Below are 22,296 nucleotides of genomic sequence, written 5' to 3'. Positions count from 1 at the left end.
AAATCACAATGGCTCACATTCATGTACGTCTTTGCATGCGAAGCACATGCGCGTACTTTGAGTGAGTGAAAATTTTACTAGAATATATAATCATGGAGAATTATACATAAAAACAGGTAAACAGAACCACCGTATCTTGTAAAATAATAACTTAATGTTGGGGTTAGGGGCTGGAGCTCAGAAATGCAAACACTAACCGCTGAACATCATGTTCACAAGAACACTTGAGCGACATCACCAAGTCCCATAGTTTCCTCATTGTGTGCATGGAAACACATACACTCTGGCTATAGCAATGCTTGAGAGATAGATCCATACCACACACAGCTACCCATTCCAGGATGCTGTGGTGACCCAATGCAGAGAGAGAACGAGAGATACACACACACATAATGCCTAACAACGCTCTGGCATCACACAGCCCAGCCCACCCCTCCTTCCCTACATACACACATCCCAACCCCATATGCCTCTCCGTTCCTTTAACCAGCCTCTTTCGTTTGCTGCTGCTTCCTTTTTTTTCTCCTTCCTCCAATGGTTTCTCCCAATGACATAATAACAGCATGCTAGCATCTCTCTCCTATACAGCAAAATACCCCTCGATATAAAACGCCATTTCGCAGAATCTTCTCTGGCTGGTGCCATCAACAACCCACTGCCGGGTGGGGGGACAGCGAGAGAAGCCGTCTCTCACCTCCCCCAGTGTGTGACACCTTTGAGAAAGCAGACCTTTTTGGTAGTAGTTGTTGTTATAGCTTTAAGGTAAGCCTGCTATGTCTCTCTCTCTCTCTCTCTCTCTCTCTCTTGTGCTGCAAAAGATGTATGTGTAAGGCACTGGAGATATTGGAGCAATGTGTGGTGTGGGGGGGATTTGCCTGTGATTTACAAGAGAAGGTTTTTATTACTGTGTCAGGATTCACTATCTCAGGCACTAATAAATCCAACATACCAGATTTGCTAGAATGAATTTATGCTTGTAGGTGCTGCTTTTTTTCTCTTTCGTTCAGGTGATGATGATGGTGACCACCTCCAAACTGTCTTTGCTAAAGCCTGGATGCAACAGATCTATTAGCATACATCATATTTATGTCCCTCCATGTGAATTTCCTCTTGTTCTGAATATCTGTGGAATTCCCATCATATTTAATGCTTTGCACACACGTTTGTATATGTATGGGGTCGGGGAGCATGGGGAGATAAGACATTGACGGTGGATTAAACTAAATTGCATGCTGCTGGCCAGGTTTCTGCATTGGTTTTGCTTCCCTCCCCACCTTTCTCTCTTTTTTGGGAGCCGAGAGGGATAAAAATGTTTCTCAGATTAGGAATGGCAGCATGGGTTGAGAAGACTTGCAGGGGTTCATGGCTGGAGGAGATCTTCAACAATGCTGCAGGGGTTTTGGCCTGACGGAAGAGAACTGCTGGTTGGGAGCAGCTGTTGAATGAATGGGGAATTCAGCAGGAAGGGAGGGAAGCAACCAAGCAGAGGAGGGGAGATGCCCAAATGTGAGAGTGAACTAGGCATGAAACTGCCGGTTGGATGCCCGTTCTGCATGATATCTTGTGTCCTGACAAGGAAAGATGTGCCTTGGTCAAAAAATGGGGGAATCACTGCTCCCTCCACTTTTATAAAGAGATCGTCAGCCAAAGTTAAGGCCTTATTCCACAAAAGAGGAATGCACCCAACAAGTTGTTTTGGCTTCCAGGGTTCAGACTCATCCCTGTCTGTCACTGACAGATTTTTCATAGAAAAACTACTAAAATGTTGGGAGCAAGTGGTTGGACCCAAACCTCTCCACATCAAAAAGTGCCAGTTAGTACCTGTAAGGGTAGCCGTTTGCAAAAGGTAAATGAGGAATCATTCTTTGTTTTTGATTCCTATGGGAAAAGCGGGAAGACCATTGTTATAGATCTTGGATTTTATAGAAAGGCAATAGAGTCTTAACAGTTTCTGACAGAGGGCAATCTTGAAGAAAAAAAAACAGCAATATGCAGATTTTAGTCATGTAAAACTAAGGGCCAAATATCCCAGATCCTCTGTCTAGTGAACTGCAGGACTTCTGGGTTTTATTGGGATGCTTTATCATCCAGTCCAGAAGGCCCCAGATCCAGACACAACTGTTTGAGATGTGTCCAGATACAACTGTTTGAGATCCACCTCTGAGGATGCCTGCCATAGATGTGGGTGAAATGTCAGGAGAGAATGCTTCTGGAACATGTCCATACAGCCTGGAAAATGCACAACAACCCACTGTTTGAGATTGGTTTCAATCCTTGATACTTTACAGATTCTCTATTCAAACAGGCACTCATGAATTGCTTTTGACTGCAGCATGTACGTCTGCTGATGCAATTGACACTAGGAAGTGGATGAGAAAGAGAAGGAAAAGAGCATGGGATACCCTGCAAGATCTTTCCATTGGAAACTGCATTATTACCTGTAATACAAAGACCTGCATTGTGTATACTTATAGGTGGCCTCAAAATGAGGTTGGGGAAGTCTGGAAAGGCGTGTTTATTGTCCAAAATTCAATGTCTTGGATCTTGTTGTGATTACATTTCTGATTTTACTCAGTGATGGTCTTTTAGGTACGATTTGTTTGTATGCAGGAATATGTACAAATTGTAACTTTCAGTTGAGAAAGGCATTTGAATTGCTACCTGTGGTATGGAGACCTGTATTGTGTATATTACTTATAGATGAATTCAAAAATAGATTGAGGAAGTCTGTGGGTTTCTTTTTTGTCCAAAATCCTAGTTCAGTGCATTGGTTCTTGTTGTAATTACAGCATTAATTTTACTCCTGAGATTATCTTTTATTACGAGTTGGCTGGGTATAGGAATATGTAAAAATTATAATAATTGGTCAGAAAATTGTGTTGTTACTGTTGTTAATGGTGATGTTGATGATAGCTGGAAACAGGGTAAAGGAAACACAGACAGCCAATAGATATCAGTTAAGTGTCCATTAGGGCAAGGCGGGATAATAAGGTCAACCAAGTCTGTCCATGCCTCACATGCCCTCATCTTAAATACATTCTATCAGCCCATCTACTAATTAACAACTCTATATGCACCTTTTTAGGTAAACACGTTCTTTATCTTCCCTCTGTGGATCCCCATCTCCTAATCACAGTATCCATTCATTTTTTTCCTATCTGTCCAGCCACTCTGAAACCTACACTTCATTCATTCATAAACCCTCAGCTATCTATTTACCTACCTACCTTTGCTCTTTCACAGATCTAATTCTTCCTTCGATTGCATCCGCTCGCTCATTGATGTGCAAATCTCCATCTGTCCTTCACTTTTCTCCTGTCTCTGTAGTTCACATCCAGATGTGAGCAGCTCATTCATTTAGATTTTTTTTTCTCCAAGCAAAGTTTTCACTTATCAAACAAAATGGCTGAGCGGGTTGCATGAAACAGCTGAAAAGAACTAAACCAAAACTAAATGACTAAAGGGAAATTCAGGCTGGTCATGACATGTCATGTTAGCAGTAGATATTAGGTAAGTGAAACTACCGATCACAAAGAAAAATATTGTTTTGAATAGGTTTGTTACGAAGCTATTGTTATGAACCCCCTTAAACAGCATAGGTATCCAAATATCATGCACAATCTGAAAAGAACTGGTTATCCATCCATTACAACTGTAAAGTATACAGGCAGAATATTTTGATTATCTTGTATGTTTCCGTCATCCACCGCAGAACAGCAGGTTCCCTATTGACAAATGCCGCTCCAAGGTCATGAAAGATGGCATCAAACTGAAGTACTTTGGTTCATGCCTATCCTATTAATTTGCATCTCCACAAGCTGTTATTCTCTAGGCCTCAAGGCTCCTATTGATGGGGGGGGGGGGAGGGAAAGAGAAAAGCTGGTACCAACATTTTATAAATGGTATCCATGGATACTGTTAAGACAAATTGCTTCCCACCCACCAGGGGCACTCTAGCAAAAGAACAGACACTGTGGGTGGGGGGCTATGAGCTGCAACTCTTGGCTCCCGAGAGGCAGCGTGGAGCCGAAAACCGAAGAATAAAACCACAAAAAGGGTCCTTAGGAACCCCGACTTCTGAGTTTTCCACCAAGCCACTGGGAGTTTCGTGTCCTTTTAGAAACAGGTGGTGTGAAGGTCAGGCCTCATCGATTTTTAGAAGAGGAACGAGGCGCAGAGAGTAAAAGAAGCTTGGTTATAAACCTTGAAACCGTATACAGAATGAATATCCCTTATCCAAAATGCTCGTAACCAGAAGGATTTTGGATTCTCCCTTAGATTTTGGAATACAGTAGAGTCTCACTTATCCAAGCTAAGTGGGCCGGCAGAACCTTGGATAAGCAAATATCTTGGATAATAAGGAGGGATTAAGAAAAAGCCTATTAAACATCAAATTAGGTTATGATTTTACAAATTAAGCAACAAAACATCATGTTATACAACAAATTTGACAGAAAAAGTAGTTCAGTACGCAGTAATGTTATGTTGTAATTACTGTATTTACGAATTTAGCACCAAAATATCATGATATATTGAAAACATTGATTACAAAAATGCCTTGGATAATCCAGAACCTTGGATAAGCGAGTCTTGGATAAGTGAGACTCTACTGTACCTGTATTTGCACATATTGCAAAATCCTGGGGATAAGATCCAAGTCTAAACACGAAATTTATTTATGTATCATGTACACCTTATCCATATAACCTGAAAGTAATTTTAAGCACAACTTGTGCAGACTGAACCATCAGAAAGCAAAGGTGTCACTATCTCAGCCAATCATGTGGACTATTTTTGAGTGTTTTAGATTTCAGGATTCCGGATAAGGGATCCTCGACCTGTATTCATTTATCTGCAAATAAGTTTCGTTGAATTGAGCAGGATAACCGTCATGTATGGAAGTGCTACCTAATATTCTGTCTCTTTGAAATTGTAGCCATTTAAAGGGTGCACGGTACATTTTCTCACTACATATAAACAAGTTACTGTTGTGCAGTTAACAGGCATGGGCAAACTTTGTCCCTCAAGGTGTTTTGGACAACTCCCATAATTTTTAGGAATTGTGGGAGTTGTAGTTCAAAACACCTGGATGGCTGAAGTTTGCCCATGCCTGAGTTAACTGGTAAGAACATCAGAACTTACCTAGAAAATCAGTCCATTTCTCTGGGCCATCTTTAAAACTAATTTGCTGTCTTCTAGCTGCCTAGAAAAACCCAAAGTCAAAGGCATAGGAAACGGGGGGAAACAAGATTCAGTATTTATTTGCAGAAATTAAGAAATCTGCTGAACAAGGTACAAGAAGACTCCAATAGAGTTTGAATATCTTTTATCCAAAATGCTGGGAACCAAAAGTGTTTCAAATTTCAGATTTTTTTCCAGATTTTGGAATCCTTGCATATATTTATTGAGATATCTTAGTGATGGTATTCAAGCCTAAATACAGAATTCATTTTACTGTCATTTAAGTCTTACACACATAGCATAAAGGATTTTTTATACATTGTATTTACTTTTCTTCATGAAACCAGGTTTGTTTACACCAGGCATGGGCAAACTTCCCCCCTCCAGGTGTTTTGAACTTCAACTCCCACAATTCCTAACAGTATACTGGCTGTTAGGAATTGTGGGAGTTGAAGTCCAGAACTCCTGGAGGGGGGAAGTTTGCCCATGCCTAGTTTACACCGATCCATCCGAAAGCAAAGGTGTCACGGTCTCAGCCACCCATGTTGATAATTCTGGAGTATTTTTGATTCCAGAGATCTGGATAATGGATGTTCAACCTGTATTAGATTCAGCTTTGACTAGCTAAGCAAGATTATAATGTATGGTGAGTAAAACATGTCCAGCAGTGACAAACCTGGAGGTTAGCTTCACAAGTGATACTTAAATTCATGTTTGCATCTTTCACAGATGTACAAACATGTTAAATCTACCCATAATAAGAAAATCCCTCTCTTCAGCTTTCTGTTTTCCATATGAATAATTAAATTGATGAGAAAAGGGATGGTTTGCCAAGGTGGCGATATAGCAATATAGAACAGGCATGGGCAAACTTCAGACCTCCAGGTGTTTTGGACTCCAAAACAGCCTACCAGCTGTTGTGGGAGTTGTGGGAGCTGGAGTCCAAAACACCTGGAGGGCCAAAGTTTGCCCATGCCTGTTATAGAAAGTTATAGATGAGGAGACCAGGACTGGAGTAAGCTTCTTATGTTTATTCTTCAGTTGAGCTGTAGGCAGTCTTCGGAGAAGTATTCTTCTTAATCCATTAATATTTCCTCTTTAAAAACTACAAAAAAGGGAAAATCATCCTCAGTTACTTTGTAAAGTTTTACTTGTTTTTCTTTCAGAAGTTTGTCCCATGCTTTGGGTCTCCTTTCCGCCTTATTTTATATATTTTCTAAATAAATACATAGTATACTCAGCAGGAAACACACACATTTAAACTTTTTAAAAGACCATTTTGTATCGCTGTGAAGAGAGAAGTGGCATGAACCCAATTTTTTAAAACTCTAGGCTGGCTTTGTCCTAGTCATGCATGCAAGCCCTTTTAAAGCCTTCGAAATGGTAACCATTGTAAAAAAAATAACCCTTCTGGTTATGATTATTTATTTATCATGTCAGAAGCAAATTGAGAATACGGTTATAATGTATAGAAAAACCACAAAGTTACAATTTTGTCATTATACTAAATTTTCTTTGACCAGAAGCTGGCCACTTGGAGTGCCTCTGGTTTCGCTGTAAGAAGGTCCTCCATTGTGCATGTGGCTCAGGCTGCATTGTAGTAGGTGGTCTGTGGTTTGCTCTTCTCCACACTCGCATGTCATGGACTTCACTTTGTAGCCCCATTTCTGAAGATTGGCTCTGCATCTTGTGGTGCCAGAGCGCAGCCTGTTCAGTGCCTTCCAAGTCGCCCAGTCTTCTGTGTGCCCAGGAGATAATTTCATATCTAGTATCAGCCACTGATTGAGGTTCCGGGTTTTAGCCTGCCACGTTTGGACTCTTGCTTGCTGAGGTGTTCCAGTTATGATTGCCAACTACTTAAAGAAAATATTCAGGTCTGAGGCAAAGCTCCCTAGTGCTGCAAGATAGAGGTCAGGTCACCCAAAAAGAGGAAGAGTATCTCATATAAAGCAAAAACTGTATGAGGTACAACCTGAGCACCTCTTATCTGGAATTCCAATATCTGAAATATTCCAATACCTACTCCTCGGAAGGGAAATCCGCTCCTGAAAGAGTTATCATGAAGAAAAGGTGTCTCCACTGAAGTGTGATCATTGATTCTTGTTTCCACGACAAAACCATTTTTCCGAAATCCATTGATCACAGAGACAGAAAGTAAGGTGAAATCTTCTCAGTAGGGACACAGAAAGCAAAACAAACGCCTTCCCTATGCTATCCAAAGATTAAGATTTTATATATTTGGCTGGAGCTACACATAAAAATGTACCTATTCCAACTTATATACAAATTCAACTTTAGAACAAACCCACAGAACCTATTTTGTCTGTAACTTGGGGACTGCCTATATATGAAACTATCTTTCAGTTATGAGTTTTGTGTTTAGACAGTATTTCATGCACAAAAGAGTTTAAAGGGTTGTAGTAAACCATGCAGCTATGCGGTATATATGAAACATAAATGAATTTCATATTTAGACTGGGTTGCATCTGCAAGAGATCTCATTATGTATAGATATGGTACACGCAACCTATAAGACCAAAGCATATAAAGCCAGGAGAGGGTAGTGTGTGCAATGGGTGGGGAAAATATCTGAGAATTTAGAGCAGGCTTCTTTAACTGTGGATCCCCTTAGCTCAGTGTTGGGGGTCACAAAAAATAGGCCATGGTAAAAGGTTTCTGAATGCAGTTACACAAATCTGTTAACAATAATGTGCAGTGCTTGCAGTGGATTCTGCAGAAAATGCTTCAGATGTTTCTCACAAAAAAGGGAAATCAGCCTGTTTAGCAAGCCTTGCAAATGCTGTTTTATTTTCAGTAACTGTGTGATTTTGATACCAATTTTTATCCCTCTTTAATTGGAGTCGGGCCCCTGGTGGTGGCACAGTGTGTTAAAGCACTGAGCTGCTGAACTTGCAGACCGAAAGGTCCCAGGTTCAAATCCCAGGAGCGGAATGAGCACAAACATTTCTACGGTGGAAAGGGGTCGTGAGTGGAAAAAGTTGAAGAAGCTCTGATTTAGATGATGCCCTGATCTGTGACACCCCCTGTTCTATGCTTACAGCTTGGCCCTTAAACAAAATCTTTAGTTTGTAAAATCTGATATCTCTTGAAGAGTTTGCTAACAAGACCTTGGAGCTGATCTGTTCCTTTATTCAAGCAAGGAAATGTGTGGCTTGTCAAGTGCTTTCTCAAAACTAGTTTAAGTTGGTGTCCTGCAGAATTTTTCGTCAATTCATTGATGAAAATCAGAAAATGCAAAGTCAAGACAACAAAAGGTATCAGTGAGAAAGAACACAAACCAGAGGTAATTTTCCTTCTGCCAGAACCCACACCGAAGGACAAGAGGTTTTTTTTCTTTTCTCTCCTTCCTGTTGACTGCAAACTACGTTTTCTACTCTGAACTCATTTTGCAGCTGTGGAAATAAGCTGAAGTCTAAGCAGTGGAATGGAAGGAAGTAGGATACACTGGGGCATTTTTAAAGTATCTGAAAAAGTGGGATGGCAGAAGATTAATTGGGACTGTTCCAGCTAAATCAGGATAATTGGGGAGTACTTACTTAGGTCATCCCTCATTGTCCGAGTATGATGGCCTTCCAAGTGCAGTGTCCTGGTGGATACGTAGGTGACCGTGGATCCTTATTCTTGATCCGCATGCTCTTCTAAAGTGAGGGTATCGGTTTCCAGGTGGAAGGCGGTCCTAATCAGGGTTGGCTTGATGTGCCTTCCTCTTGGCACATTTCTCCTTTTTGCCCTCTATTCATGCCTCTTCAAATTTCACAGCACTGTTGATCACAGCTGAGCTCCCGTTACAGCGCTCAAGGGCCAGGGCTTCCCAGTTCTCAGTGTCTATGCCACAGTTTTTAAGGTTAGGGTTAAACCCATCTTTAAATCTCTTTTGCTGTCCACCAACACTTCGTTTTCCATTCTTGAGTTGGGAGTAGAGTAACCGCTTTGGGAGACGGTGATCGGGCATTTGACAACGTGGCCAATCCAGTGGAGTGGATGGCGTAGGAGCACTGCTTCAATGCTGGTGGTCTTGGAGAGTACGGTGCCAGAGACTAGTATGATATGTGTAACCATTAGCTACAATTATTTCTGACATTCATGTGAGGTCCCTATGGACAAGCAACTGATGGCTCATGCACCAACACTAGTCCATGAATTACCAATTTGCTTAGTATAGGTTGTCCATTCTTTATTTGGACTGTTCAAGAATCCACAATTGTCTGAGGTAGTGACACTTGCTTTCTGAAGGTTCAATAAACACAAACTCTGTTACACGCACATTATTAAAAATTATTGTGTATAAAATGACCCTCAGGCTATGTAAACATATACGTAGCCCGAAGGTCATTTTATACACAAAATTTTTAATGAAGGATCATGTGATATTTAGACTTGAGTCCCAGCTCCAAGGTATATGTAAATACAAGTATTCCACAATTTGGAAAAAAAAAATCCAAAATCCAAAACACTTCTAGTCCCAAGCATTTTGGGTAAAAGATGTTCAACGTGTACTGACTTAATCCATTTGCACAGTCAACAGGAGAATATGTACCATTAAAAGTGAGCATAGATAACCACTTATTAAATGATTACTACATTTTCTCCTAGTATGAGCTTAAAATTCATTCCTTGAGCCTTTCCACTATCCAATATATTGAGAAGTAAGGTATAAGATGATAAGATAATTCTCAACCTTTGCTTAGTGCTCCCTTCGTACTTTGAATGTGCATAAGAATTTCAAGGGAGGCGTGTGTGGTTTAAAAAACGTAATCAGTATTATTTTAACTTGGAAAACAGGAAAAAACCAATTATATCTATTGTTTTTTGAGAACACAGCTTACTGCATCATCCTATGACGCACAGCAAAACATCTATCATTTCCCTTATCTCTGAATTACACTGCAGTGTAAAGTAGATTGTAGAATCATAAACGTTGGAAGGAACCACAAGATGGAAGGGTCTGACCCTTTACCATATAGAAATACACAGCTAGAGCACACGTACCTTGTTTCCCCTAAAATAAGACATCCCCAGAAAATAAGACCTAGTAGAAATTTTGCTGAATTGCTAAATATAAGGCCTCCCCAGAAAGTAAGACCTAGCAAAGTTTTTGTTTGGAAGCATGCCCAACAAACAGAACACCAGAGCATGCAGGATTGGTAAGTGTATCTACCATAGAGTGTTGTACATGGAAATAATGGTAGTAACAAGAAATTCTTGATAGGATTCACAGTTTGTCTGCTTATGCCGGTTTGTGATGACAACTACTGTACAGTATATAATAAATGTTAATTTTTTTTTTGTTCAACAATAAATGTGAATTCTTCTTCATGGAAAAATAAGACATCCCCTGAAAATAAGACCTAGCACATCTTTGGGAGAAAAAATTAATATAAGACACTGTCTTATTTTCAGGGAAACACGGTAGGAAATGCCCACCCGATCTCTGTTTAAAGGCCTCCAAAAACAGTGATAGCGGGTGGTGCCACTGTCCACCTGTTTTAAAGTTACCTCCACTAAGTTGGCTATGCCCCTTGTGCCAACAACAATATCCCAATCAAAAAAATGTTTTCCAAATGGAAAAATGTTTCCTTTTTTATGCATTTGTTTTTCCATGTGCATGTCATGACCTGGTTGTTGTTGTGTGCCTTCAAAGTCATTTCTGCTCTATGATGACTCTAAGGAGAACCTATCACAGAGTTTTCTTCGCAAGATTTGTTTGGGGCGGGGAGTACTTCTGTCTATGGCTGAGAGAGTGTGACTTGCCTAAGGTAACTTGGCCAAGATCAGGCTGAGGTTTCCATGGCCAAGTTTGTTTGTTTTTTGTCAGGAGCAACTTGAGAAACTACAAGTCGCTTCTGGTGTGAGAGAATTGGCTGTCTGCAAGGATGTTGCCCAGGGGACGCCCAGATGTTTTGATGTTTTTACCATCCTTGTGGGATGCTTCTCTCATGTTTCTGCAAAGGAACCTGGAGCTGACAGAGAGAGTTCATCTGCGCTCTCCCCGGATTCAAACCGGTAACCTTCAGGTCAGCAACCCAACCTTCAAGTCAGCAGTCCTGCCGGCACAATTGTTTAATCCATTGCACGACCAGGGCCTCCTCCATGGCCATGTGAAGATATGAGAGTTATAGACAAACACACTGCTCCAGCTCTCATGTTAGGACCTATAAAACCCTATACATCCCATGTCTACACTCTAAAGAACCATATCTTCTCATATGAGCCTCCTTGAACTCTTAAGATCTTGCAGAAGGTGCTTCTCTCAGTCTTGCCTGGGAAATGATGGACTTCTCAGTGGCTGCTCCTAAACTGGGATTTGCTTCCTGGGGGAAAGAGTTGTCAGAATGAAAACTGGAGATCGTTCCTATATTTTAATAGCTGCAGAGGGGAAAGGGGAATTTCAGCTGGCATTGTTTGTCGCACATCAGGTAACAATTGGCACATGCTGAACTTCCTCCTTCTGCACAACCATTAAGTGCAAAAGTGCTATTTCCAGTTTTCGCTCTGACAACATCTAGAAAGCTAGGACGACTTCCTTTTTGCAACACTTTCATTGTTACAGCATTCCTTTTCCAGCAGACATTTGGCAACTGATTATTTATATAATGGCTTTTCCATTTTAGGATTGTACTGTTTTAACCTATGCTTTTGATTCTACAGATATTTTATATAGAATCTACATGGTTTTGATTCTACCAATATTTTATATCGTTTTAACCTTGACGTTTTGAATGTTTTAGTTATGTGTGATTTTCCTCGTATTTCTTTTTATTCCATAGGTCATTTTTACCCCAATTTGGAGGGAAAGATGAAGCATAAATCAAGCAATTGAGTGACTGATTTTAAACTCAATGCATTTCAAACGAAATTATGATTAGGATGATATGTTAATGTTGATCAAAAGTGAACCATTTTTAAAAGGTGGAGAAACATTTAAGGAGAAAAGAGATTTATGGTGTAAGTGAAATAAGAAATTAAGCAACGTCTTCTTTAATTCTGCTTTCTATATCATCTACAATTAGACAACAAGGATAGAATATGAACTAACATGGTTACAAAGGAGAGTGGATACACCCGGCATGGGCAAACTTCGGCCCTCCGGGTGTTTTGGACTTCAACTCCCACAATTCCTAACAGCTGATAGGCTGTTAGGAATTATGGGAGTTGAAGTCCAAAACACCCAGAGGGCCGGAGTTTGCCCATGCCTGGGATAGACATATACACACACAAAACTACATTCAACCTGCAAAGATGCATTTAATAAAGGTTTTATGTATTTATGTATAAGTCAACTTCATATATAGGCTGAGGGCAGGTAATGAGGCCAAAATTACAGATTTTTATATAACCCATAGATAAGTCATTCATGGGTCAGTCTACAGAAAAGGGAAAGCACAGTTCCACTTCGAAGGGCCAGCTAACCCTTCACCATCATTTTCCTATAAAGTCATTCAAAAAGGTCAGATGAGTCAGAGTTTCTTTTAGGTTTTCCCAGGATGGGTTAATAAGCTCTCGCCTTCTTTTTTTTAAATAAGAATTAAAGTACAGTACTTACCCGTGAATAAGTTGATTCAAGTTTTAGTTTTTGACTAAAATATTTTGGAGCCCCCGGTGGCACAATGGGTGTGCTGGCAGGACTGCTGACCAAAAGGTCAGCGGTTCGAATCTCGGGAGAGTGGGTGAGCTCCCTCTGTCAGCTCCAGCTCCCCACGTAAAAACATCCAAACACCCAGGTGTCCCCGGGCAACATCCTTGCAGACGGCTAATTCTCTCACACCAGAAGTAACTTGCAGTTTCTCAAGTCACTCCTGACACAGAAAGGTGGTGCAGTGGGTTAAACCCTTGTGCTGACCAAAAGGTTGGCAGTTGGAATCTGAGAGAATGGGTGAGCTCCCTCTGTCAGCTCCAGCTCCCCATGCAGGGACATGAGAGAAGCCTTCCACAGGATGGTAAAACATCAAACATCCTGGCGTCCCACGAGCAACGTCCTTGCAGATGGCCAGTTCTCTCACACCAGAAGCGACTTGCTTTTCTCAAGTTGCTCCTGAGGAAAAAAAAACAAACTAAAATTTTTAGACTTATACCTGAAAATATATAAAAAGTTTTTAATATTTTAATCAACCACAATGCTCAATTTATGCTTCACAGTTAAAGCCGGGAATTCTAATACTAAAATGAATTTTCAGTGCTGAGCCAAACTAACGTAAACATATCCCTGTAAAATTCTTGAAAGAATCAGCAAAGTGGGAAAGGAAAACCCTTTTTAAAGAGCCAATGGGGTATAGAAATTTGAGTATTCAAAAGAGGCTTGTCTACAAGGACCTAACAGTCCACACTTGCTTTGCGGTCACATCAGGGCATCAGGGAATACTTGCCTTACACATGTATTTTTTCTTAATCAATTGTTTTTTCCCCCTGTCTCTCTTCCTGTTCTTCCTTTTTCCCTCAGGAATCACACAGCCACACAACTAGTTGGGTCCTTGGCAAGTTGAGTCAGAAAGATCAAGTGATTTCCACAAACCAATCTGTGCCTCAGACCGAAGAACAGCAGCTGAATTTGGAAGAACAAAAGGAGGAATTTGGAAGAACAAAAAGTGAAACAGAAAACAGGCAAAAAAAGGGAAAATAACCAAGAACCTTGATCTGAAGACACCGAGAACGTCCCCAAGCATTCCTAAAAACTCTCTGAAGTTGTGTAGATTCAGGGAGCAACCGTTTTTAGAAGACACCACAAAGTATCTTTGAATGTTCTAGTCTTTCCACAGGACTTCTGCAGATTCCTCGTCATCTGTTGAGAAGATTAATACAAGCAATTTAGAGATCCTCTAGATTTTCCTACTAGCTTCCTTGTAGTTCTCTATACATTGTTTAGTATCTCTCCACAAGGTCCCTACAGGCTTCCAGTAAATATCTAGATCTTTTATAGAGACCTTCTGCTGTCCTACTAGTAGGCATCTCCCTGCCATACTGTAGTAGCCTTCCAAAGGATTGTCAACTAGCTTGTCAGGATTTCCATGTCAGTGGTCTAGAAGCTCTCCAGACCCCCTGCTATTCCTGTCACTCCACAGCCAGCTAGTTGTCAATTCCTTCATTTTCCAGTTGTGTCCTCCACCATATTTTTCTGAATCGCTCTCAACAATTTCTATACGCGTTCTTCAAGTTCTCAACCATTCTCCAGAAATTCTGAATGTAATTTCTGCCACTTCTTTGGCAGCCTCCTTTTAAAAAAAAGACAATCCATTTATATTTTTTCCTGCCACATATCTGAAGAAAACAAACTATTCCAGAAGCAAACCAGAAGAACTTCTGCCAGCATTCCTCGCAGCATTCCCAAGACCTTAGGAAAGAGCTCTTTAGGCAATCTTCCTCGCCTGTCCACGCTCAAAACTCTTACTCAGAAGTTAGGTCCCCTGCTGTGATTTCTCAAAAGCCATCGCTATTCCAGATTCTGACTAAGAAGAAGCCAGCTGCAGTGGGCAAGTCCATCTTCACCGCTCTTACTACCACTTGCATCTGTTCGTGCTGGCTTCGTTTCTCACCGCCAAGCTGGAGTCCCTTAAGCGCTGGAATGAGGAGAGGATGGTCTGGTGTGAGAAAGGTGTCCAGATTCTACTCACCACTGTGGGGGCCTTTGCGGCCTTTGGCCTCATGATCATTGCCATTGGCACAGATTACTGGCTGTATGCCCGTGCCTTCATCTGCAATACCACCAACATCTCGACGGAGGAAACTCCCCAGAAGGACAAGAAAGACCCTGGAGGGCTCACCCATTCAGGCCTTTGGAGGATATGTTGCTTAGAAGGTGAGGAACCCAGTCCTTGGAAACCCAGGGGCCATTCAGACTGCATCATGATAGTGCTATGATACCACTTTATCAGCCATGGCAACATGCTATGGAATCCTGGGGTTTGTAGTTTGCTAAGGCGCTGGATAAGTCTAGCTGAGAATTTTGAATACTTTTCCTTGCCATTCCCAGGATTCCATCAGATGTTTCCATAGCAATTAAAGTGGGACAATACTTCTATAATTGTGTTGTGTAAATGTGCCCCTAATCAACAGAAAGAAGGTTCAAGAATAGGGCATTAGTCAATAATGGCTAAAAAACATGAATGCATTTTGTTGAGAAGGAAAAATCTGGTGGAAAATAAACTTAGGCAGACAGAGGATACAAATGATAAATGCCTGTAAGAAGAACAGTCCTTACTACAGGAGACATCCAGTATCTATATCTATATACCCTCATTCCTGATGCAGTGGAAGTAATGGAACATCACATCCAGGTTTGTTTCCCCCAGCTGTTTTTCTTCATTTTGATGTATTTGAAGCAGGCGGGGTGAGGGCTCTATCACATTTATGTGGCTGTTTGGGGTACATAGTTTGGCTGGAAAATTGGTATCATTTGTTTTAATTGAGAAGGACAGGAGGGTTGAGGGTCTGTTGGGGGACTTTGCAGGGCACAAAACAGCCCCATAGACATTGGACACATTTACACCATTCTTGTGGCCAGGATCGTTCTATAATGACCAATTACTCAACATTAATTAGAAGCTTCCTCAATGCAGCTCCTGCCTCTAATTGCTACCTGTGCAGTGCAGCGTCAGCATTACTGAAGACTCCTCTTCATTGCCTCTCAATTAGTCATGCCCTATTCCTCATTGAAATATTAATTTCCTTTCATTGCAGTATTTAAATACTGGATTAAAGACTGATGTAAATACCGGGGCATTTAAATTTTGCTTTCCTGTTTTATTTTTTTATATGTAAAATAATATCAGTGATAAGAGAAGGCAAAGAAGAAAGAGAGGAAATTGGTAGTCAAATCTCCTTGCCCTGATAGGGAACAGAAGCTGGCCAAGACTGGACCGGAGGCAATCAAAGGCAGAAACGCCTTTAGTAAAACACACAGTAAGCTAAGAACAACTAATATTTTCCTGGTCCATTTCAGACCAGTTGATACACTAATTATATCAGACTCCAAAATAAACCTATATGCTGTTTGGATTTTCCTTTATGTTTGGGAAAACTCCCAAAAATACAGCAGAGCATCCAAAATATGCAAACACAGGATACTTATAGTTGAGCATTCAGCTCACAGTAAGCAGGGTGTGAAGTGCCATGTGGCTGTAAAGAATTTAGAGCTTAGGAGGCAAACATGCAGAGTTCTGTCTTTAAAATCACATAAAGTTTATTTATATTACAAAGAATAACTACATTTATTAAAAGCAACTAACTGGGTCCTAGCTAAGCTATAACTCCATCTCTATAACTTCCTCAAAGAGAGGAAAAAAACTCCACTACACTACATCTCTCCTGACACAGAAGCAGAGAGAGATTTCAATATACCCAGCACACACCAAGATGTACAAATATAAGTCCAGAGTAAAGGCTTGAAGTAGAAAAGTATCCATTCTACACAACCAATCAGAATGAGAGCAGAAATGGAGAGGAGAGAAAAAAATAGCCCTCATTGAGGACTACAGACTTGGGAAGTGGGGTTGAACTCCAACATATGCCACAATTCAGATCTGGAAAAAAGATAAGATAGATTTTAAAATGCTATAAAGGAATACAATTGATGATGGCACCAGCTAAATTCTTAATGAATCATGGCTGAATGAAAGATGGCAATGCTAATGTAAATCCAAGAATCAGCTGTAGCAGCACAGCTTCGTGGGTGCTAAATGAGAGAAGCGTCTTGAGGAATGAGTTGAATGAAAGACAGTTTGAGCAACAGAAAATCAAAAAACTAAAACACACAAACTAAAATCCTGTTGCTAACATTCTGTTCTTTTGTCCAAATATTATATCAAACTTCAGTGGGATCAAGGGACATAAAACAAGGCGTAACAATGAAGATCAGATAGTTGATGGTTGGCTTATATTATAGCACCAGGTGCTAGTCTGCATCACAGCGGCAGCCTAGAGAGCACCCCTTTACTTTCTCTATGTTAACAGGGTTTTAAAAAGCAGATATTCCAACTGCGCATATCCCCTCTCATTCCACATTGATAAACAATACATATTTTCTACTTTCTGACACTCTTAGTTAGTGGCAGCTTCCTCACAAAAATCAGTAGCTCTTCTCTAAAGTACAGCAGCCATTCGTTTGTGAATATATATGAGTTCTGGGTTGCTGTGAGTTTTCTGGGATGTATGGCCATGATCCATAAGCATTCTCTCCTGACGTTTCACCTACATCTATGGCAGCTATCCTCAGAGGTTGTGAGGTCTGTTGGAAACTAGGCAAATGGAGTTTATATATCTGTGGAAAGTCCATGGTGGGAGAAAGAACTCTTGTCAGTTGGAGGCAAGTGTGAATGTTTCAAATGGCTACCTTAATTAGCATTTAATAGCCTGGCAGCTTCAAAGCCTGGCTGCTCCCTGGCAGGAATTCTAGACAGGAAACAATGAGCACCAGATAACACTTCCCAACAAAGGATTCCCCCAGGCAGAAAGCATCCAGGCTTTGACGCTGCAAGGCTATTCAATGCTAATCACAGTAGCCAATTGCAATATTCACACTTGCCTCCAACAGACAAGAGTTCTTTCTTCCACCCTAGACAGTCCACAGATATATAAACCCCACTTGCCTAGTTTCCATCAGATCTCACAACCTCTGAAGATGCCTACCGTAGATGTGGGTGAAATGTCAAGAGAGAATGCTTCTGGAACATGATCATACGGCCCAAAAACTCCCAGCAACCCAGTGATTCCAGCCATGAAAGCCTTCGACAACACATATCTGAGTTCATTCACCAACTGGACAATCCAGTGTCTCATGTGGCAAAACAGATCCCAGCTCAGCAACATTTCAGCCATCCCTGCTGCTTCACCAAATATATACTGCAAAAAGCTGGAATTCTCCTGTTTTCCAAAATTATTACCTAACCTCTCTGTGTGCTTTCCACCAGGTGTGGAAAGACCATGGGAGACATGCAGCAGCTCTATAGTAACACCAGGACTTGTGAATGGCAAGCAATAGCGTAAGCTCCGCATGCCAAACTTTCGTGTTACATTGAGTTAATTATATAGGATGCTATCCAACCACAGATGTGCGGCACAGACAAATATCACTTGTACATGAATAAACAGTTGCATCAACTCATATGACCAGAACCTAAAAAGAGAGTTCTAGGGAATCTCATCCACCTGTCTTTGTGGGAGATGATCAGGGATCCCCAGAGAAGGTTACTCCCATTCCCACCACCTCGGTGTAGGTGGGTTTGCTACAATCTACAAACCAGCCTTCAACACAGACTGCCTGTCAAGACAAGCATTACAGAGGCTCTAAATAAATATATGTTATTAATATGAAGCAGTCTCTCACTCGTGAATTCCTCACCCTACCCACATACCCGCAAACAGGCTGCCACGTTGCCCACACAAGACTCAATTAGAGAACCCAGGTTTTCACCCGGAAACTGTGCCTTAAGGCTAAATGCTGTGAACGTCTTGAACAAGGCTGCAGACGCTGTGCCTCCTGTTCACATCCTCCTGCTCATCTCTGTACAGCCGGACAAATTCAGGCGCTTTCACGTTGCTAGCTGTTTTCCGCAACACTGGCATCCTTTCCCTCACTCAGTCTGACAACTGATGTGCTTCCCCCTCCAACCTTCGAGGCAGGACAGACTGCAAAACTCAGCCTATATTTCTCAACTGTGGGCTATTTAATAGAGTATAAGCTGGGTGTGTAGGAGCTCAATGGAAAAGAATGGGTTCCTTCTCCAAACCTTCTTTCAAATTTGTTGAACACTCCTTGTTCTGACAAACACTCAATTACTTAAGGTGCACCATAGAATTTGACACCACTTTAACTTCAATCACTCAATGCTAGGGAAACATAGGAGTTATAGTTTAACAAGACCTTTAGCATACCTCACTGAACTGCAACTGCAACCTCCAAAAGCTGCTGGAGTATATGTATGTATCGCACTGATAAATATTAGTGTTCCAGCTGGAAACATTAACATTTTCAACTTTAGCTCTTGTTGGAAAAAAAATATGAAAGCTAAAACTGTTAATAATAAGCCTTCTTTTACCAGAATTGCAAAAAAGCATATCTGAAACTCATGTTACTTCCCTGGACTGAAACTGACTCAAAATATGTGTTGTCAAAGGCTCTCATGGGAGCCCCGGTGGCAAAGTATATTAAAGCGGTGAGCTGCTGAACTTGCAGACCAAAAGGTCCCAGGTTCAAATCCTGGGAACAGAGTGAGCGCCCGCTGTTAGCTCCAGCTTCTGCCAACCTAGCAGTTCGAAAACATGCCAATGTGAGTAGATCAATAGGTACCACTCTGGTGGGAAAGTAACAGCGCTCCATGCAGTCATGCCGGTCACATGACCTTGGAGGTGTCTATGGACAATGCCAGCTCTTCGGCTTAGAAATGGAGATGAGCACCAACCCCCAGAGTCAGACATGACTGGACTTAATGTCAGGGGAAACCTTTACCTTTAAGACTTTCATGGCCAGAATCACTGGGTTACTGTGAGTTTTCCAGGCTGTATAGTCATGTTCCAGAAGCATTCTTCCTATGTTTCATCCATATCTATGGCAAGCATCCTCAGAGGCTGTGAGGTCTGTTGGAAACTAAGCAAGTGGGGTTTATATAGCTGTGGAAGGCCCAGGGTGGGAAAAAGAACTCTTGGAACTCTTGTTGCAGTCGGCCTCCTTGGTTAGCACTGAATATGCTGGCAGCTTCAAAGCGTGGCTGCTTCCTGCCTGGGGGAATCCTTTATTGGGAGGTGTTACATGGTCGTGATTGTAACAAATGATTCCCCCAGGCAGGAAGTAGACAGGCTTTGAAGCTTCAAGGCTATTCAATGCTAAGCAAGGTGACCAATTGCAACATTCAGACTTGCCTCAAACAGACAAGAGTGCTTTCTCCCATCCTGAATATTCCACAGATACAGTAGAGTCTCACTTATCCAACATTCGCTTATTCAACGTTCTGGATTATCCAAGCCATTTTTGTGGTCAATGTTTTCAATATATCGTGATTTTTTGGTGCTAAATTCATAAATACAGTAATTACTACGTAGCATTACTGCATATTGAACTACTTTTTCTGTCAAATTTGTTGTATAACATGATGTTTTGGTGCTTAATTTGTAAAATCATAACCTAATTTGATGTTTAAATGGGCTTCTCCTTAATCTCTCCTTATTATCCAACATATTCGCTTATCCAACGTTCTGCCGGCCCGTTTATGTTGGATAAGTGAGACTCTACTTTATATAAACCCCACTTGCCTACAATCTAAACAAGGCGGATAGTTTCAGATTACAATCTTAGAAAAAGTTCACAATTGGCTTTTACATGTACATATGCATTAAGAGGATACATCCTAACTAGCTAAAGAAAAGGCTAGGTAAGGCAAAGAACATCAGTAACTCCATCATATGGTTGATGGAGAAGTGAAACACAGCTGAAGGAGAGGAAAGGAAAAAAGGTCTGAAAAGGAGACAGCATGGGACTGGATCTACACTACTACAACCAGTTTGAACTGCATTATATGGTCAGTGTAGACCAGGCATGGAGAAACTTAGGCCCTCCAGGGCCCAAGTTTGCCCATGCCTGATATCTATATATATAAAAGAGTGATAGTCAATGCTTTCAATATATCGTGATATTTTGGTGCTAAATTCATAAATACAGTAATTACTATATAGCATTACTGTGTACTGAACTACTTTTTCTGACAAATTTGTTGTCTAACATGATGTTTTGGTGCTTAATTTGTAAAATCATAACTTAATTTGATGTTTAATAGGGTTATCCTTAATTCCTCATTATCCAACATATTCGCTTATCCAACGTTCTGCTGGCCTGTTTATGTTGGATAAGTGAGACTCTACTGTACTGTATTTACAAATTTACCACTAAAATATCACAATGAATTTAAAACACTGACTACAAAAACACTGATTATGAAAAGGCAGACTGCGTTGGATAATCCAGAACATTGTATAAGCGAATGTTGGATAAGTGAGATTCTTCTTTAATATGAAATAATTACTGGGATAGAATAATGCAGAACAATATAATCTCTAAAACCAGGACAGTAAATAAACAGGGGAATTCCACACAGGAAACAATCAGGGCCAGCTAACACCTCCCAACAAAGTATTCCCATCATCAAAGTCTGGCAAATCCTGTTTTCTCAGGGCCACAGACAGTAGAAGCAGATAAAATATCGCAAAGAACACCACTCTGAAAACAAGGGAATTCCAGACAGGAAACAATCAGGGCCAGCTAACACCTCCCAACAAAAAATTCACTCAGGGAGGAAACAGGCAGGCTTTAAAGCTGCAAGGCCATTACATCCTAATCATTTTTCCTAATTGCAGCATTCATACTTGCCTCCAACAAACAAAAAAAACCAATCAGAAATATTGTATATTCACAACCTTTAGGAAATAATATCCCCTGATGGCGCAGCGTGTTAAAGCGCTGAGTTGCTGAACTTCTGGACCGAAAGGCTACAGGTTTGAATTGGGGGAGCGGAGAGAGCCCCAGCTTCTGCCAACCCAGAAGTTCGAAAACATGCAAATGTGAGTGGATCAATAGGTACTGCTCCGGCAGGAAGGTAACGCCGCTCCATGTAGTCATCCCACATGACCTTGGAGGAGTCTACGGACAATGCCGGCTCTTCGGCTTAGAAATGGAGATGAGCACCAACCCCGAGTCAGACACGACTGGACTTAATGTCTGGGGAAAACCTTTACCCTTGACCTTAACTACCACCAATTCCTCCATACTTTATTTCCCATACCACCAGACTTCGCCACAGCAACGCGTGGCCGGGCACAGCTAGTAGACCTATATAATGTTCAGTTCAAGTGCAGTTCAATCTGAATTATATGGGTCTACACTGACCATATTAGGTAATTCAAACTGCATTATATGAAAGCAGATCCAGCTTGAGAGGGGTTGTATGACCAATGACCCTAGGAACTTTCTGAAGCCACTGGTCTAGTTGTCTTAATATGTGAAAGGTATTGATGACCCTGTATTTCAATGGCTAGGAAGAGCAAATTGTGAGATTTAGATGAGGAAAAATCGAAGGGTTTAACCTGCAGAAAATTCTGTCTTATCTAAATCCAAAT

The 22,296-nt window shown here is 41.0% G+C and overlaps 1 protein-coding gene across 1 annotated transcript in view; it reads left to right on the top strand.

Moving 5' to 3' along the window:
• Positions 1–294: 294 nt before the first annotated feature.
• Positions 295–22,296, top strand: part of cacng8 (calcium voltage-gated channel auxiliary subunit gamma 8) — a 39,633-nt gene continuing 17,631 nt past the window's right edge. The window contains exons 1-2 of the mRNA XM_008118446.3: positions 295–762; positions 13,640–14,992. Coding sequence (XP_008116653.1) covers positions 14,770–14,992 — 223 coding nt within the window. The 5' untranslated portion in view covers positions 295–762; positions 13,640–14,769. The remainder of the gene's footprint in view (positions 763–13,639; positions 14,993–22,296) is intronic.

The sequence above is a fragment of the Anolis carolinensis genome, chromosome 6 (assembly GCF_035594765.1).
Source record: "Anolis carolinensis isolate JA03-04 chromosome 6, rAnoCar3.1.pri, whole genome shotgun sequence".
Taxonomy (NCBI): Eukaryota; Metazoa; Chordata; class Lepidosauria; order Squamata; family Dactyloidae; genus Anolis; species Anolis carolinensis.
This window is presented reverse-complemented; position numbering and strand designations above follow the sequence as displayed.